The sequence below is a fragment of the Phyllopteryx taeniolatus genome, unplaced genomic scaffold (assembly GCF_024500385.1).
Source record: "Phyllopteryx taeniolatus isolate TA_2022b unplaced genomic scaffold, UOR_Ptae_1.2 contig_28, whole genome shotgun sequence".
NCBI lineage: Eukaryota > Metazoa > Chordata > Actinopteri > Syngnathiformes > Syngnathidae > Phyllopteryx > Phyllopteryx taeniolatus.
In genome coordinates this window covers 772,770-788,262 of record NW_026903206.1, presented here as the reverse complement: position 1 = coordinate 788,262, position 15,493 = coordinate 772,770, and the positions used below count along the sequence as shown (strand labels likewise).

Here is a 15,493-nt window from a genome sequence, read left to right as displayed (position 1 = left end):
AAGGGTTTCCAATTGAGCACTTGAAACCAGGACAACCTAAGGTCGCAGTTCGATGATCTACTGTGGTCGTGTCATCGGACATGCTGCCGCATTTCTTGGACACTGGGGTGAAAAGAGGGGCGCTAGATCGGGTAGGGGTGAGGAGGCTTTTGCCTTTATCACGCCCTTCCGAGTCACATTGTTTCTCGCCATGTGAGCACTGAATTCCCCCTCAGCAGAGGCGCACTCACAAAAAGGAAATTAATGACAGAATGGACACATTGTCTTTATACACTAGACACTGTCAGGAGTGGGATTTGAACCCACACCTCCATAGAGACTGCAACCTGAACACAGCGCCTTGGACCGCTCAGCCATCCTGACAGGAGTACATTGCAGTGTTTATAAGTCACAAAGGGTTCGGGTCTCTATTCACTCCAGGCGGTCTGCTCATCCGGTGGGCGACCCGTTCGAGAACATTAGAATGTAGTCAAAGTGCAAGAGCCCCCATACCAAGGATTGGTGGTTCAGTGGTAGAATTCTTGCCTGCCATGCGGGAGTCCTGGGTCCGATTCCCGGCCAATGCAGCTTGACTCTTTTGTGTATATTCAGCTCTGTTTGAGGTAAATGAGTACAAACTCCTTCTGCTTGCAAAACACACATTTTCCCCAACTGGTACTGGACGACCGAGGACAGGAACCAAGTGTTTGTTGGTCACATCTTGTCAGAAGTGAGTCATATGCGAAGAATTTGCGAACTTAGTTCACCAACTTGGCGCGCTAGGCCATCCTCAAAAATATTCCTTGTGTTGTTTCGTGGCAGTGTAGGGCAGAAACAATGATAACACCCTAGTTGTACCAATTTTTGTTGGACTGGAAAGCCAAGGAGAGGAAATCATACAAGTCTAATCATACAAGAAGCAGAATGTCAACTCGCATACCCGTAGATATTGCAACCTGAATGGAGTTGCTTGGACGGCTCAGCCACTCCGACAGACTTCGATTGTGTTGTTTTTCATTGCATCATAGTTTTCTGATGTTTATATGCATGCCAGTGCCTCTGACTTACTGACTGAATACTCATCTGAAATGTAGGAATCCAAGTCAAGAGCAGGAGAATGAAGACAAAGTCTCTTGACAGAACATGGGCCACTCGTACTTAATGTCCCCTGCTTCCCCCGGGACATGGACAAAGTTTTGCCGGAGGTGGGAGTTGAAGCTCCTTCTGACTAGGGACTCTGCCAGACATTACCAGCACACCCTCACAATACATAATTCTCTTTAATGTCGAACTGACATCTGCCCCCAACATCGAAGCAAACGTGTGTTTTGCAAGCAGAAGGAGTTTGTACTCATTTACCTCAAACAGAGCTGAATATACACAAAAGGGTCAAGCTGCATTGGCCGGGAATCGGACCCGGGCCTCCCGCATGGCCGGCGAGAATTCTACCATGGAACCACCAATGCTTGGTATGGTGGCTCTTGCACTTTGACTACATTTCAATGCTCTCGAACGGGTCGCCCACCGGATGAGCAGACCACCTGGGGTGAATAAAGACCCGGACCCTTTGTTCCTTCTAAACAAAGCAAAGTACTACTGTCAGGATGGCCGAGCGGTCCAAGGCGCTCCACTCCTGACAGTGTCTAGTGTATAAAGACAATGTGTCCATTCTGTCATTAATTTCCTTTTTGTGAGTGCGCCTCTGCTGAGGGGGAATTCAGTACTCACATGGCGAGTGACAATGTGCACAAGAGATAACCAGATAACTAGCAACCCTTAATTGCTCAGTGACTGTTTTTTGTCAACGTCTTTATGTCTCAAAAGTGTTCTCTGTCAATTGACTGTCTGTTGTCGTACTAGAGCGGCTCCAACTACCAGACAAATTCCTTGTTTTTTTTGGACATACATGGCAAATAAAGATGATTCTGTTTCTGAAGAGTTGGTGACCAGGATGTGGACGGTCCAAGAGGATTTTGCATGCTCTTGTCTGAGTTTTGGGAGCGTGCAAGTTCTCAAATTCTCTTGTGTGTTAACTTTTCAAAATCTATGATCTGATCACACATTTGTCGTGTTGAGAATGAGTTTGCATTATCCACAGAAAAAAATTCAAAATAGACCGGCCAACAATTGAAGAATAAAGATGACACGATCCGCTCGGGATATTAAAATATGATATTTTTTAAATATAAAATGTTGCTTTTCAGGTAACAATGCGGCTTACGGCCATACTACCCTGAGAACGCCCGATCTCGTCCGATCTCGGAAGCTAAGCAGCGGCGGGCCTGGTTAGTACTTGGATGGGAGACCGCCTGGGAGTACCAGGTGATGTAAGCTTTTTCACTTTAGATTCTCGTGGAATCGTTTTCTTATCGGTGGTTCATCTCAATTATAATGCAGTCATTCTCTCTCTTATGACTTACCGTCTCTTTATTAGGAGACAGAATCTCCTTTTTCGACAGTAAAATAAAAATAAAATCTATACACACATATATCTATATATTTATTTATATATATATATCTATATATATATATATATATATATATATATATATATATATATATATATATATATACATCACAATTTTATCACATCAGTGCTTTTAATTAGCTCGAGGCTAAGGATACGAAGGTATTGATCTTTAAATGATACGTAATTATTACAGATTATTGTGTGGACCTCAAAGCCACGGTTTATGAACCCGAACCACTTCCGAGGAATACATTACAGTCGAGTGAAAGGCAGTTTTAGTAGGAGTAGATTCGATAGAGTTCAATAAGAATCAGCAGAATCAAAATCAGAAACCTCTATATTTGCCGAGTATGTCAGAAACATAAAAGGAATTTGTCTCCGGTACTTGGAGCCCCTCTCGTGCGACAACGGATCGCCATTTGACAGAAAATACTTTGGAGACATAATCACATTAGACCAAAGTACGGAGAGTCACTGAGCAATGAAAGGCTACCGGTAATGTGGTCATGTCGATGTGGAGGGTCCAAGAGGATTTTGCATGCGCTTGTCTGAGTTTTGGCAGCGTGCAAGTTCTCAAATTCTCTCGTGTGTTAACTTTTCAAAATCTATGATCTGATCACACATTTGTAGTGTTGAGAATGAGTTTGCATCATCCACAGAAAAAAAATAAAAAATAGACCAGCCAACAATTGAAGAATAAAGATGACCCGATCCGCTCGAGATATTTTTAAAATATGATATTTTTTAAATATAAAATGTTGCTTTTCAGTTAACCATTTTGGCTTAAGGTCATACTACCCTGAGAACGCCCGATCTCGGAAGCTAAGCAGGGGCGGGCCTGGTTAGTACTTCGATGGGAGACTGCCTGGGAATACCAGGTGCTGTAAGCTTTTTCACTTTAGATTCTCGTGGAATCGTTTTTTTATCGGTGGTTGACCAAAATTATAATGCAGTCATTCTCTCTCTTATGACTTACCGTCTCTTTATTAGGAGACAGAATCTTCACGTACCTTTTTTAAACATCCCGTTTCTCCTTTTCCGACAGTAAAAAAAAAAAAAATCGACACACATGTATCTCCATATATATATCTATATATCTATCTATATGTATATATTAGTATCACGTGATACGTCACAATTTTATCACATCAGTGCTTTTAATTAGCTCGAGGCTAAGGATACGAAGGTATGGATCTTGAAATGATACGTAATTATTGCACATTATTTTGTGGACCTCAAAGCCACGGTTTATGAACCCGAACCACTTCCGAGGAATACATTACAGTCGAGTGAATGGCAGTATTAGTAGGAGTAGATTAGATAGAGTAAATTCAATCAGAATCAGCAGAATCAAAATCAGAATCCTCGATATTTGCCGAGTATGTCAGAAACATACAAGGAATTTGTCTCCGGTACTTGGAGCCCCTCTCGTGCGACAACGGATAGCCATTTGACAGAAAATACTTTGGAGACATAATCACATTAGACCAAAGTACGGAGAGTCACTGAGCAATGAAAGGTTACCGGTAATGTGGTAAATGTGCAAATTTTGTGTTATTTTTTATTTTTTGACAATTGTGCAAATGATGCAGAGTCCTCTAGCAATTTAGAGCAATTTGAAATGACTGATCGAGCAATAATCAGGTACAGTGACAATTGTGCAAAATGTGCAGAGACTTCGAGAAATTTAAGCAGTATAAAGCGAATCGTAGTGCGATAATCTGGAACAGTGTCCATTGTGCAAATGGTGCAGATACTTCTCAAGCACATGAGTGGCCAGTATTGGTCAACAACAGATATGCAAATTGTGCAGAGTGGCGAGACTACTACTGTAGTAGTCTCAGTGAATGCACTGTAGTCGTCTCAGTGAATGCACGAAAAAAGTATAATTGGCCCGACAGAGATGGGACAACAATCTCAAGACAAATTGGCAGCATGTTACAATGCAATTGTAAGTGAACTGTTTAAGAAGTTAACGGTAAGCGGGACGAAGTTGTTGGAATGTCTGCTAGTTTTAGTTTGCATTGTTCGATAGCACTTGCATGGGGGAAGGAGCTGGAAGAAGACAATTATATATTACTTGTGCATTCACTGGAGTAGTCTCGCCACGCTGCACTATTTGCATATTTGTTGTTGACCAATACTGGCCACTCATGCCAGTAGCATCTGCTCCAATTGCACACTGATTGAAGAGAATCTGCAACATTTGCACAATAAACATTGTCCCAGATTATCGCACAACTCGCTTGAAGTCTCGGCGCCCTTTGCACAATGGTCATTGCACCGGACTTTTGCAATATTAGTCTTTCGAACTGCTCTAAATGCGAGAGGACTCTGCATCTTTTTGCACAAATGTCAAAAAAAAATGTACCGGCATTACCAGATAACTAGCAACCCTTAATTGCTCAGTGACTGTTTTTTGTCAACGTCTTTATGTCTCAAAATTGTTCTCTGTCAATTGACTCTGTCGTACGAGAGCGGCTCCAACTACCAGAGACAAATACCTTGTGTTTTTTGGACATACATGGCAAATAAAGATGATTCTGTTTCTGAAGAGTTGGTGACCAGGATGTGGACGGTCCAAGAGGATTTTGCATGCTCTTGTCTGAGTTTTGGCAGCGTGCAAGTTCTCAAATTCTCTTGTGTGTTAACTTTTCAAAATCTATGATCTGATCACACATTTGTCATGTTGAGAATGAGTTCGCATCATCCACAGAAAAAAATTCAAAATAGACCGGCCAACAATTGAAGAATAAAGATGACGCGATCCGCTCGGGATATTAAAATATGATATTTTTTAAATATAAAATGTTGCTTTTCAGGTAACCATGTGGCTTACGGCCATACTACCCTGAGAAGGCTCGTTGTGTGGTAGAGTGGCTGCAGGCGTGGAGGTTTGGCTCAGCTGCACTCGTTAGTGGAGCATGAGCAGTACAGGCAGCAGGAGCTCTGTGTTCCTCTGGCTACCTGTTACTTGTGTTTTTTGATTGTTTTTTTTGCTTTTTGCTTTTTGTTTTGGGTTTTGTTTTTTTGTTTGTGACCTTTTTCCTCCTCCCAGCTTCCCGCTGTGGAGGAGTGTTTTGTCTTAATTGTTTTTCACCCTTTCAGGTCAAATGGATTGGTTGTTGGTCAGGAAAGGCTCAAGGACACGAAGCAGGTGAACAGGATGGATTCGGGGCGAGGAGAAGGTTTGACGGGTTGCAGTGGTGTGGTGAATAAAAATGTTGTGACAAGAAGGTATGAGAAAGAGTTAACTTTAATTCTTGAAATTGACAATGGTGGTGCCATTACTCCATTAATATTAATTAGGGGAACGGCTGAAGTATGTGGGAGCATTACAGCATGCAGGGTTATTGCAAAGGATAAATATGAAGTGACTGTTAATTCTGTCAATGCAAAGCAGAAACTGCTTGATGGTTTTTGTATTGGGAGTGCCAGAATTCATGGCAGGGAAGTTACCTCTGATGAGCTGGTTGTTTCTTTTATGGGGCTGCCAGCTTATATAGAGGATAATGATATCCTGGAGAAACTACAGGCTTGGGGAGTTTCAGCGGTCTCTGAGGTTAGGAGGAGAATGTGGCCGGGAATGGACATCGCGGACGGCACAAGGTTTGTGAAGGTAAAATTCACCACCACTATACAGTCTCTGCCTTACTCGGCTAGGTTTGTCACAGCGGCAGGTCCGGAGTACTTTCGTGTTATTCATGATCGACAGGTTAAAGTTTGTCGAGGGTGTCTCTCTCCCAGCCATGTGTACAGGGACTGTCCCGAGTTTCTGTGTAGGAAGTGTGGAGTCCAGGGGCATTATGCCCGCGAGTGTCAGGTGCCCAATTCGCAAAGGTGTGCTACATGCAGGCAATATTTTCCCCTTTGTGTTTGTGAAAAGGGGGAATTAGATGGGGGGATGCCTTGTACCCGGGGTGCTGATGCCAAGTCTTCCATCCTCCCTGTTTCGTCTGGATCGGTGGCTGCTGGTCTGGGGGAATCAACTTTGACACGTTTGCTGGTGGAGGCGCCTGTGACGGTGGGGGCTGGAGGTATTGTTCCTCGCCCTACTCCTGAACCGGGGGGAGGGGAGGAAATCCCTATCCCTGATGCCTGGGTGGCAGAGGCTGAACCTGAGATGGGGGTGAGTGCTCAATAAGAGCCCCTGAACAGGAGGAGGTGACTGTTGAATTTAGGCGTACTCCTAGGCCGACGATTAAAAGTCCTAAGCGGAGGAAAGACCAAATACAGTCTGTGTCTTCTATTCAGAAGGGAGGCACCTCACACAACAGTGAGGGGAGGAATCAGACTGGGCTCTCAGGAGGGGATGTTTCGATTGAGCGGCTGGCGCGTTTTCCCGTGTCACAGCTATTCCCCCCTCGTATCACCCGTTCGTCTGCCACCCTAGAACCAGTCCTGGACTCAGATGAAGGCATGGAGATTGATGTGATGGAGCGGAAGAAACGGCAATCTGAAGGGACTGGGAAGGGCGGGCTTAAAAAAAGTAAGTAGACTCGACGTGTCCATCTTTTCGTTTTTTGCTTATGATGAATTTTCTCCTGGTGTCAGCAAATGCCTGTGGTCTTCGTAGTGACCATACAATTCACAACATTATGTGCCACACCAAGTGGGATATTTTGTGCTTGCAAGAAACTTGGTGGGAGGGCGAGCACATTAAGAAAATAGAAAATATGAAGCTTGGTTCGCTTCACGTGGCATTAGGCACATCAAGAGCTTGTGGGGTTGCCATTTTGACGAAATGCGGCCCCTTGGGTTATCCCACTCTAGTGCATGCTGACAATCAGGGGAGATTCATTGTGGTAGAATATGATGGACCGTTGAAGTTCCGATTGATTAACATTTACGCTCCCAATGTGGAGTTAGATAGGAGGGACTTTTTCCTGCATGTATTCTCCTTTGTGACTGATAGAACCTTGTTGATTGGTGAGTTCAATACATATCTCAGCAAACTGGATGTCAGTGTAAATAATGTTTTTAGGACTGATGTTAGCAGGAATTGTCTTTTAGATCTGATGACCGGTAATAATATGGTAGAAATCTGGAGGACTTTAAATCTAAGTCGGCCAGTTTTCTCCAGGGCGCAGGTTGTCCAAAATGAACTGAAGCAATCACGCATCGATCTCTGTTTAACATCAGCCTCTCTTGTGCAGAATCTGGACAGGCCACTGTACACATGGTCGAGTCAGAGTGACCACGCGTTGCTCTCCGTTGAACTGGTACTTGGGGGAAGTCGGAGGACCGGCGGGCTTTGGGTGCTAAACAACTCCCTTCTGAAGGATGATTGCTACGTTTCCAGGGTGAGCGGGCTCCTTGGCTTGGCTAAGATGGAGCTTGAATGTGTTGACAACGTTATAGACTGGTGGGAGAGTTTTAAAACGAGGGTTAAAAAGATAACTATAAGCTACTGTAAAAAGAAAAACTGGTTAGAGAAATTGGAGGAGAGGGCCGTAAGAAATCGGTTACTGGAAATTACGACAGCTGCCGCGCACCGGCAAGGACCAGTAAACCCTGAGCTGTTCTTGCTGAGGAATAAATTGGAGTCAATGGAAATTTAAAAATGTAGAGGTGCGGTCCTTAGGGCGAGGGCGCAATACGCAGTGGAAGGGGAACGCTCCACTGCTTTTTTCTTTGGACTCGAGAAAGCAAAGCAGAGTAAAGCCTATTTTAATTCTTTAGTGTCGGAAAGTTCAAATAAGGTGCTAACGGATGTAGGGGACATTTTGGAGGAAGTGGAGCGTTTTTACGGAGATTTATTTGCATCACAACGCACGTCACGTAATAATGCTCTGGAGGCAGTGGGTGCTTTAAATAAGGCTTTGACCCAAGAGGATATGAAATTGTGTGATGCTCCCATCTCTGAGGCAGAAGTTTTTAGCGCTATATTGTCTTTAAATAAAAACAAAAGCCCGGGGAGGGATGGAATAACTGCTGAATTTTACAAAGCGTTTGTAAGCCAACTCACGCCCATATTGCACAGGGTTTTTACAAGTATGCAGACATTCGATCGGGTTGCCCCGACTTTCAGCGAAGGGATTGTCTCACTGATTTTTAAACAGGGGGACCGTACAAATCTTGGGAATTACAGGCCCATTAGTTTGTTGAACAGTGACTACAAGGTCCTCGCGAAGGTTTTAGCGAATAGGCTTAAAGTGGTGATAGGCAACATTATTTCAGAAACACAAACATATGGTATACCACGCAGGGAAATTGCTGACACAATTTTGACTCTAAAATATTTGATTAAACGGATGAATGACACGCGTGGGATCCATGTATGCATTGATTTTGAGAAAGCATTTGACAGAGTTGAGCACGATTTCTTATGGTTGGTTTTAAAGAAGTTTGGTTTTGGTCAAATCTTCATAGAATGGATTCAGAGGTTATATTTGAGTGCTTTTAGTAGAATCAAAGTTAATGGGTTGCTGACGGGCCCTGTGAGGCTGGGGAGGTCGGTGAGACAGGGATGCCCTTTGTCCTCACTGCTTTACAGCCTTGTGGCGGAACCGCTGGCTGCCCTGCTCAAGCAGAATAATGGAATTAGGGGTATTCTGACACCAGCAAACAATGAAGTTAGAATTATTCAATATGCAGATGACACAAATTTGTTAGTCAGGGATGTAGAGAGTCTTAAAATGGCTCTCCATGAACTGAATGTTTACTGCCAGGCCTCTGGCGCAAAGATAAATACAAATAAGACGACTATGGCTGTGTTTGGTGCGTTGCAGGCTACTCCTAGCACCTGGGGTTTTCGTGAGGCCGAGAACAGCTACAAAGTTCTGGGAGTCTTGTTAGGTAAGCTTGCGGAGGTATGTAATAGGAAAACATGGGAGAACATTTTGAATAAAATAGAAAGTCAACTTAACGTATGGAGGTTGAGAAATCTAACTCTGAAAGGTAAAGTCCTAGTAATAAACGCTTTGTGTATTTCAAAGTTGGTACATGCCCTGACTGTTACTGATTTGCCTGGTGACATTTTGAGTAAGCTAAAGGCAATTTTCAGTCGTTTCATGTGGAAGAGAGAAAAGGGTCTGGTGAGTCATGCTACGCTGATAGGGGATCATGGAGCGGGTGGTTTGGGGTTGATCGACATAGACACGAAGAAGAAATCTTTAAGGCTCAAAATCATCAAGAAATGTTTGGACTTGTCCTTCACAGCCCCGTGGAAGGACTTTGTTATACCCACCCTGCGAGGGTTGGGGAATTATGGTGACTTTAACCTATGTCAAATGTTGCCGAGGTCATTGTTCCCCGCCCAAGATCCTTTTGAGAGGGAGGTTCTGGAGGCGTGGTGGTCGCTCAAGCCATGGGTGAGAGCAGAGCCAAAGTCGCTGCAACAATTGCTGAAAATTCCGCTGAGGTTCAACCCCGATCTCATGGGCGGAGGGCCAGGGAGTGGGGAGAGAATGTTCAGCGATACCTTTGAGAGGGCAGGAATAAGTACTATTGGGGATTTATTAGATGGGAGCGGGAACTATGACATTGTCGGGGTTCGGACTCTGTTCCGGTCGCGGGGAGTCCTCTTCCGCAGAGCGGGTGTTTTGCGCTTGGCTGGAAGAATCAGGGAATCCATACTATGGAATTGGGGGTCTTTTCTGGAGGGTTCATCCTCTGGAGGGGACCCGGGGGCAGATCGGCATGTAGGTTTTGTGCTGGTTGACGGGACAAGGTTTTTTGGTTTGTCGGAGTGTAGCACAAAACGACTTTACAGGGTTTTGATAGCCGGAGTGTTCCGGAGACCTGCAGCGGAACGCACATGGACACGGACATTCCCTGCACTGACCATCACATCCATCTGGGCCAACATGTTCAATTGGTACACCGCACCAAAGGTCAGTAATACTGACTTCAAATTACGACACAGAATCATATTCCCTTGCACAACACTCAATGCAATTTCTCCTAGCGTTTATGGCAGAGACTGTATGGTGTGTAAAGAGGCACCCGAGGACTACGAACATCTTGTCCTCGGGTGCAGAGCCGTCCGTGAGTTCCGTTCTAGGTTGGAGGATCTCCTCGCAAGGAGGCTGGGCCTGAGGCTTCCCCCCCCCCCCCCCCGGTGGCACGTGAGGCTGGTGATCATAATGTCGGGTTTTTCCTTTTTGGTTTCGTCTCATCATCTTTCTCGTCATCAGTATCATTGCAGGCCATCAATAGACCAGCCATCCGGTTACTTCTGGCCATTGCTCGTCACACTGTCATCGTCACGAGGAATATCTACTTGCATGACAAGGGCACCGGCGATCATTGGGCGATCTTCAAGGCTCAAGTTGAATCCCACTTTACTCTCCTACATGCCTTCTCTGCCAGCCGTTTTGTGGACTGTATCGCAAAAAACAATGGCCTTGTGAGAGTTTCACAGACTGGTCACCTCACTTTGTTAAGTTTGATTACATGTACATATTGTAAATAATGAATTTTTTGATAAAAAAAAAAAAAAGAACGCCCGACCTCGTCTGATTTCGGAAGCTAAGCAGGGGCGGTCCTGGTTAGTACTTGGATGGGAGACCGCCTGGGAATACCAGGTGCTGTAAGCTTTTTCACTTTAGATTCTCGTGGAATCGTTTTCTTATCGGTGGTTGACCTCAATTATAATGCAGTCATTCTCTCTCTTATGACTTACCATCTCTTTATTAGGAGACAGAATCTTCACGTACCTTTTTTAAACATCCCGTATCTCCTTTTCCGACAGTAAAAAAAAAAAAAAATCTATACACACATATATCTACATATATATATCTACATAGATATATATATATATATATATATATATATATTAGTATCACGTGATACGTAACGATTTTATCACATCAGTGCTTTTAATTCGCTCGAGGCTAAGGATACGAAGGTATGGATCTTTAAATGATACGTAATTATTGCACATTATTGTGTGGACCTCAAAGCCACGGTTTATGAACCCGAACCACTTCCGAGGAATACATTACAGTCGAGTGAATGGCAGTATTAGAAGGAGTAGATTAGATTGAATAAATTCAATCAGAATCAGCAGAATAAAAATCAGAATCTATATTTGCCGAGTATGTCAGAAACATACAAGGAATTTGTCTCCGGTACTTGGAGCCCCTCTCGTGCGATAACGGATAGCCATTTGACAGAAAATACTTTGGAGACATAATCACATGAGACCAAAGTACGGAGAGTCACTGAGCAATGAAAGGTTACCGGTAATGTGGTCATGTTGATGCAAATTTTGTGTTATTTTTTGACAATTGTGCAAATGATGCAGAGTCCTCTAGCAATTTAGAGCAATTTGAAATGACTGATCGAGCAATAATCTGGTACAGTGACAATTGTGCAAAACGTGCAGAGACTTCGAGAAATTGAAGCAGTATAAAACGAATCGTAGTGCGATAATCTGGAACAGTGTCCATTGTGCAAATGGTGCAGATACTTATCAAGCACATGAGTGGCCAGTATTGGTCAACAACAGTTTGCATTGTTCGATAGCACTTGCCTGGGGGATGGAGCTGGAAGAAGATAATTATATATGACTCGTGCACTCATTGTAGTAGTCTCGCCACGCTGCACTATTTGCATATCTGTTGTTGAACAAGACTGGCCACTCATGACAGTAGCATCTGCTCCAATTGCACACTGATTGAAGAGAATCTGCAACATTTGCACAATAAACATTGTACCAGATTATCGCACTACTCGCTTGAAGTCTCGGCGCCCTTTGCACAATGGTCATTGCACTGGACTATTGCAATATTCGTCTTTCGAACTACTCTAAATGCTAGAGGCCTCTGCATCTTTTTGCACAATTGTCAAAAAAAAATGAACCGGCATTACCAGATAACTAGCAACCCTTAATTGCTCAGTGACTGTTTTTTGTCAACGTCTTTATGTTTCAAAAGTGTTCTCTGTCAATTGACTGTCTGTTGTCGTACGAGAGCGGCTCCAACTACCAGAGACAAATTCCTTGTGTGTTTTTTGGACATACATGGCAAATAAAGATGATTGTTTCTGAAGAGTTGGTGACCAGGATGTGGAGGGTCCAAGAGGATTTTGCATTCTCTTGTCTGAGTTTTGGCAGCGTGCAAGTTCTCAAATTCTCTCGTGTGTCAACTTTTCAAAATCTATGATCTGATCACACATTTGTAGTGTTGAGAATGAGTTCGCATCATCCACACAAAAAAATCCAAAATAGACCAGCCAAAAATTGGAGAATAAAGATGACGCGATCCGCTCGATATTTTTAAAGGAAATATGATATTTTTTAAATATAAAATTTTGCTTTTTCAGGCAACCATGTGGCTTACGGCCATATTACCCTGAGAAAGACCGATATCGGAAGATAAGCAGAGGCGGGCCTGGTTAGTACTTGGCTGGGAGACTGCTTGGGATTACCAGGTGCTGTAAGCTTTTTCACTTGAGATTCTCGTGGAATCGTTTTCTTATCGGTGGTTGACCTCAATTATAATGCAGTCATTCTCTCTTTTATGACTTACCGTCTCTTTATTAGGAGACAGAATCTTCACGTACCTTTTTTAAACATCCCGTTTCTCCTTTTCCGACAGTAAAAAAAATAAAAAATCTATACACACATATATCCACATATATATCTCTATTTATATATATATATATTTGTATCACGTGATACGTCACAATTTTATCACATCAGTGCTTTTAATTAGCTTGAGGCTAAGGATACGAAGGTATGGATCTTTAAATGATACGTAATTATTGCACATTATTTTGTGGACCTCAAAGCCACAGTTTATGAACCCGAACCACTTCCGAGGAATACATTACAGTCGAGTGAAATTCAGTATTAGTAGGAGTAGATTCGATAGAGTAAATTAAATCAGATCAGCAGAATAAAAATCAGAATCCTCGATATTTGCCGAGTATGTCAGAAACATACAAGGAATTTGTCTGCGGTACTTGGAGCCCCTCTCGTGCGACAACGGATAGCCATTTGACAGAAAATACTTTGGAGACATAATCACATGAGACCAAAGTACGGAGAGTCACTGAGCAATGAAAGGTTACCGGTAATGTGGTCATGTCGATGCAAATCTTGTGTTATTTTTTATTTTTTGACAATTGTGCAAATGATGCAGAGTCCTCTAGCAATTTAGAGCAATTTGAAATGACTGATCGAGCAATAATCTGGTACAGTAACAATTGTGCAAAACGTGAAGAGACTTCGAGAAATTTAAGCAGTATAAAGCGAATCGTAGTGCGATAATCTGGAACAGTGTCCATTGTGCAAATGGTGCAGATACTTATCAAGCACATGAGTGGCCAGTATTGGTCAACAACAGTTTGCATTGTTCGATAGCACTTGCCTGGGGGATGGAGCTGGAAGAAGATAATTATATATGACTCGTGCACTCATTGTAGTAGTCTCGCCACGCTGCACTATTTGCATATCTGTTGTTGAACAAGACTGGCCACTCATGACAGTAGCATCTGCTCCAATTGCACACTGATTGAAGAGAATCTGCAACATTTGCACAATAAACATTGTACCAGATTATCGCACTACTCGCTTGAAGTCTCGGCGCCCTTTGCACAATGGTCATTGCACTGGACTATTGCAATATTCGTCTTTCGAACTACTCTAAATGCTAGAGGCCTCTGCATCTTTTTGCACAATTGTCAAAAAAAAATGAACCGGCATTACCAGATAACTAGCAACCCTTAATTGCTCAGTGACTGTTTTTTGTCAACGTCTTTATGTTTCAAAAGTGTTCTCTGTCAATTGACTGTCTGTTGTCGTACGAGAGCGGCTCCAACTACCAGAGACAAATTCCTTGTGTGTTTTTTGGACATACATGGCAAATAAAGATGATTGTTTCTGAAGAGTTGGTGACCAGGATGTGGAGGGTCCAAGAGGATTTTGCATTCTCTTGTCTGAGTTTTGGCAGCGTGCAAGTTCTCAAATTCTCTCGTGTGTCAACTTTTCAAAATCTATGATCTGATCACACATTTGTAGTGTTGAGAATGAGTTCGCATCATCCACACAAAAAAATCCAAAATAGACCAGCCAAAAATTGGAGAATAAAGATGACGCGATCCGCTCGATATTTTTAAACGAAATATGATATTTTTTAAATATAAAATTTTGCTTTTCAGATAACCATGTGGCTTACGGCCATATTACCCTGAGAAAGACTGATATCGGAAGCTAAGCAGGGGCGGGCCTGTTTAGTACTTGGATGGGAGACCGCCTGGGATTACCAGGTGGTGTAAGCTTTTTCACTTGAGATTCTCGTGGAATCGCTTTCTTATCGGTGGTTGACCTAAATTATAATGCAGTCATTCTCTCTCTTATGACTTACCGTCTCTTTATTAGGAGACAGAATCTTCACGTACCTTTTTTAAACATCCCGTTTCTCCTTTTCCGACAGTAAAAAAAAATAAAAATCTATACACACATACAAATATATATATATATATGTATATATATATATATATATATATATATATATATATCACGTGATACGTCACGATTTTATCACATCAGTGCTTTTAATTAGCTCGAGGCTAAGGATACGAAGGTATGGATCTTTAAATGATACGTAATTATTGCACATTATTGTGTGGACCTCAAAGCCACGGTTTATGAACCCAAACCACTTCCGAGGAATACATTACAGTCGAGTGAATGGCAGTATTAGTAGGAGTAGATTAGATAGAGTAAATTCAATCAGAATCAGCAGAATCAAAATCATATGTTTTACCATGCCTGCGCCTAATAATACGGTGCGCCTTATGTATGTGTTAAATACAGAAACAGACCCCGTAAATGAGACTTCGCCTTTTACTATGGTGCGACCTCTGGTCGAGAAAATGCGGTAAATAAAACCAGAATACCTGCGATTGGCTGGCAACCAGTTCAGGGTGTACCCTGCCTCCTGCCCGATGATAGCTGGGATAGTCTCCAGCATGCCCGTGACCCTAGTATCCTCACTAGCGGCTCAGAAAATGGATGGATGGATGGATAAACAGAATACAAAGATTTGCAAATCATGTTCAACCTATATTTAATTGAATACACTCCAAAGACAA

The 15,493-nt window shown here is 42.8% G+C and overlaps 1 protein-coding gene, 3 non-coding genes and 1 pseudogene across 4 annotated transcripts in view; 4 read left to right on the top strand and 1 right to left on the bottom strand.

The window, feature by feature from the left end:
• LOC133473527 (uncharacterized) overlaps nucleotides 1-10,820 on the top strand; it is a 42,881-nt gene extending 32,061 nt beyond the window's left edge. Inside the window, exon 2 of the mRNA XM_061765201.1 lies at nucleotides 10,371-10,820. Coding sequence (XP_061621185.1) covers nucleotides 10,371-10,388 — 18 coding nt within the window. The 3' untranslated portion in view covers nucleotides 10,389-10,820. The remainder of the gene's footprint in view (nucleotides 1-10,370) is intronic.
• Nucleotides 282-363, bottom strand: trnal-cag (transfer RNA leucine (anticodon CAG)). The gene has a single exon. It is a non-coding gene; the product is annotated as a tRNA-Leu (tRNA).
• trnag-gcc (transfer RNA glycine (anticodon GCC)) lies at nucleotides 496-566 on the top strand. The gene has a single exon. It is a non-coding gene; the product is annotated as a tRNA-Gly (tRNA).
• On the top strand, nucleotides 2,195-2,313 carry LOC133473532 (5S ribosomal RNA). The gene has a single exon (XR_009787132.1). It is a non-coding gene; the product is annotated as a 5S ribosomal RNA (ribosomal RNA).
• On the top strand, nucleotides 3,231-3,339 carry LOC133473533 (5S ribosomal RNA; annotated as a pseudogene).
• Nucleotides 10,821-15,493: the final 4,673 nt, after the last annotated feature.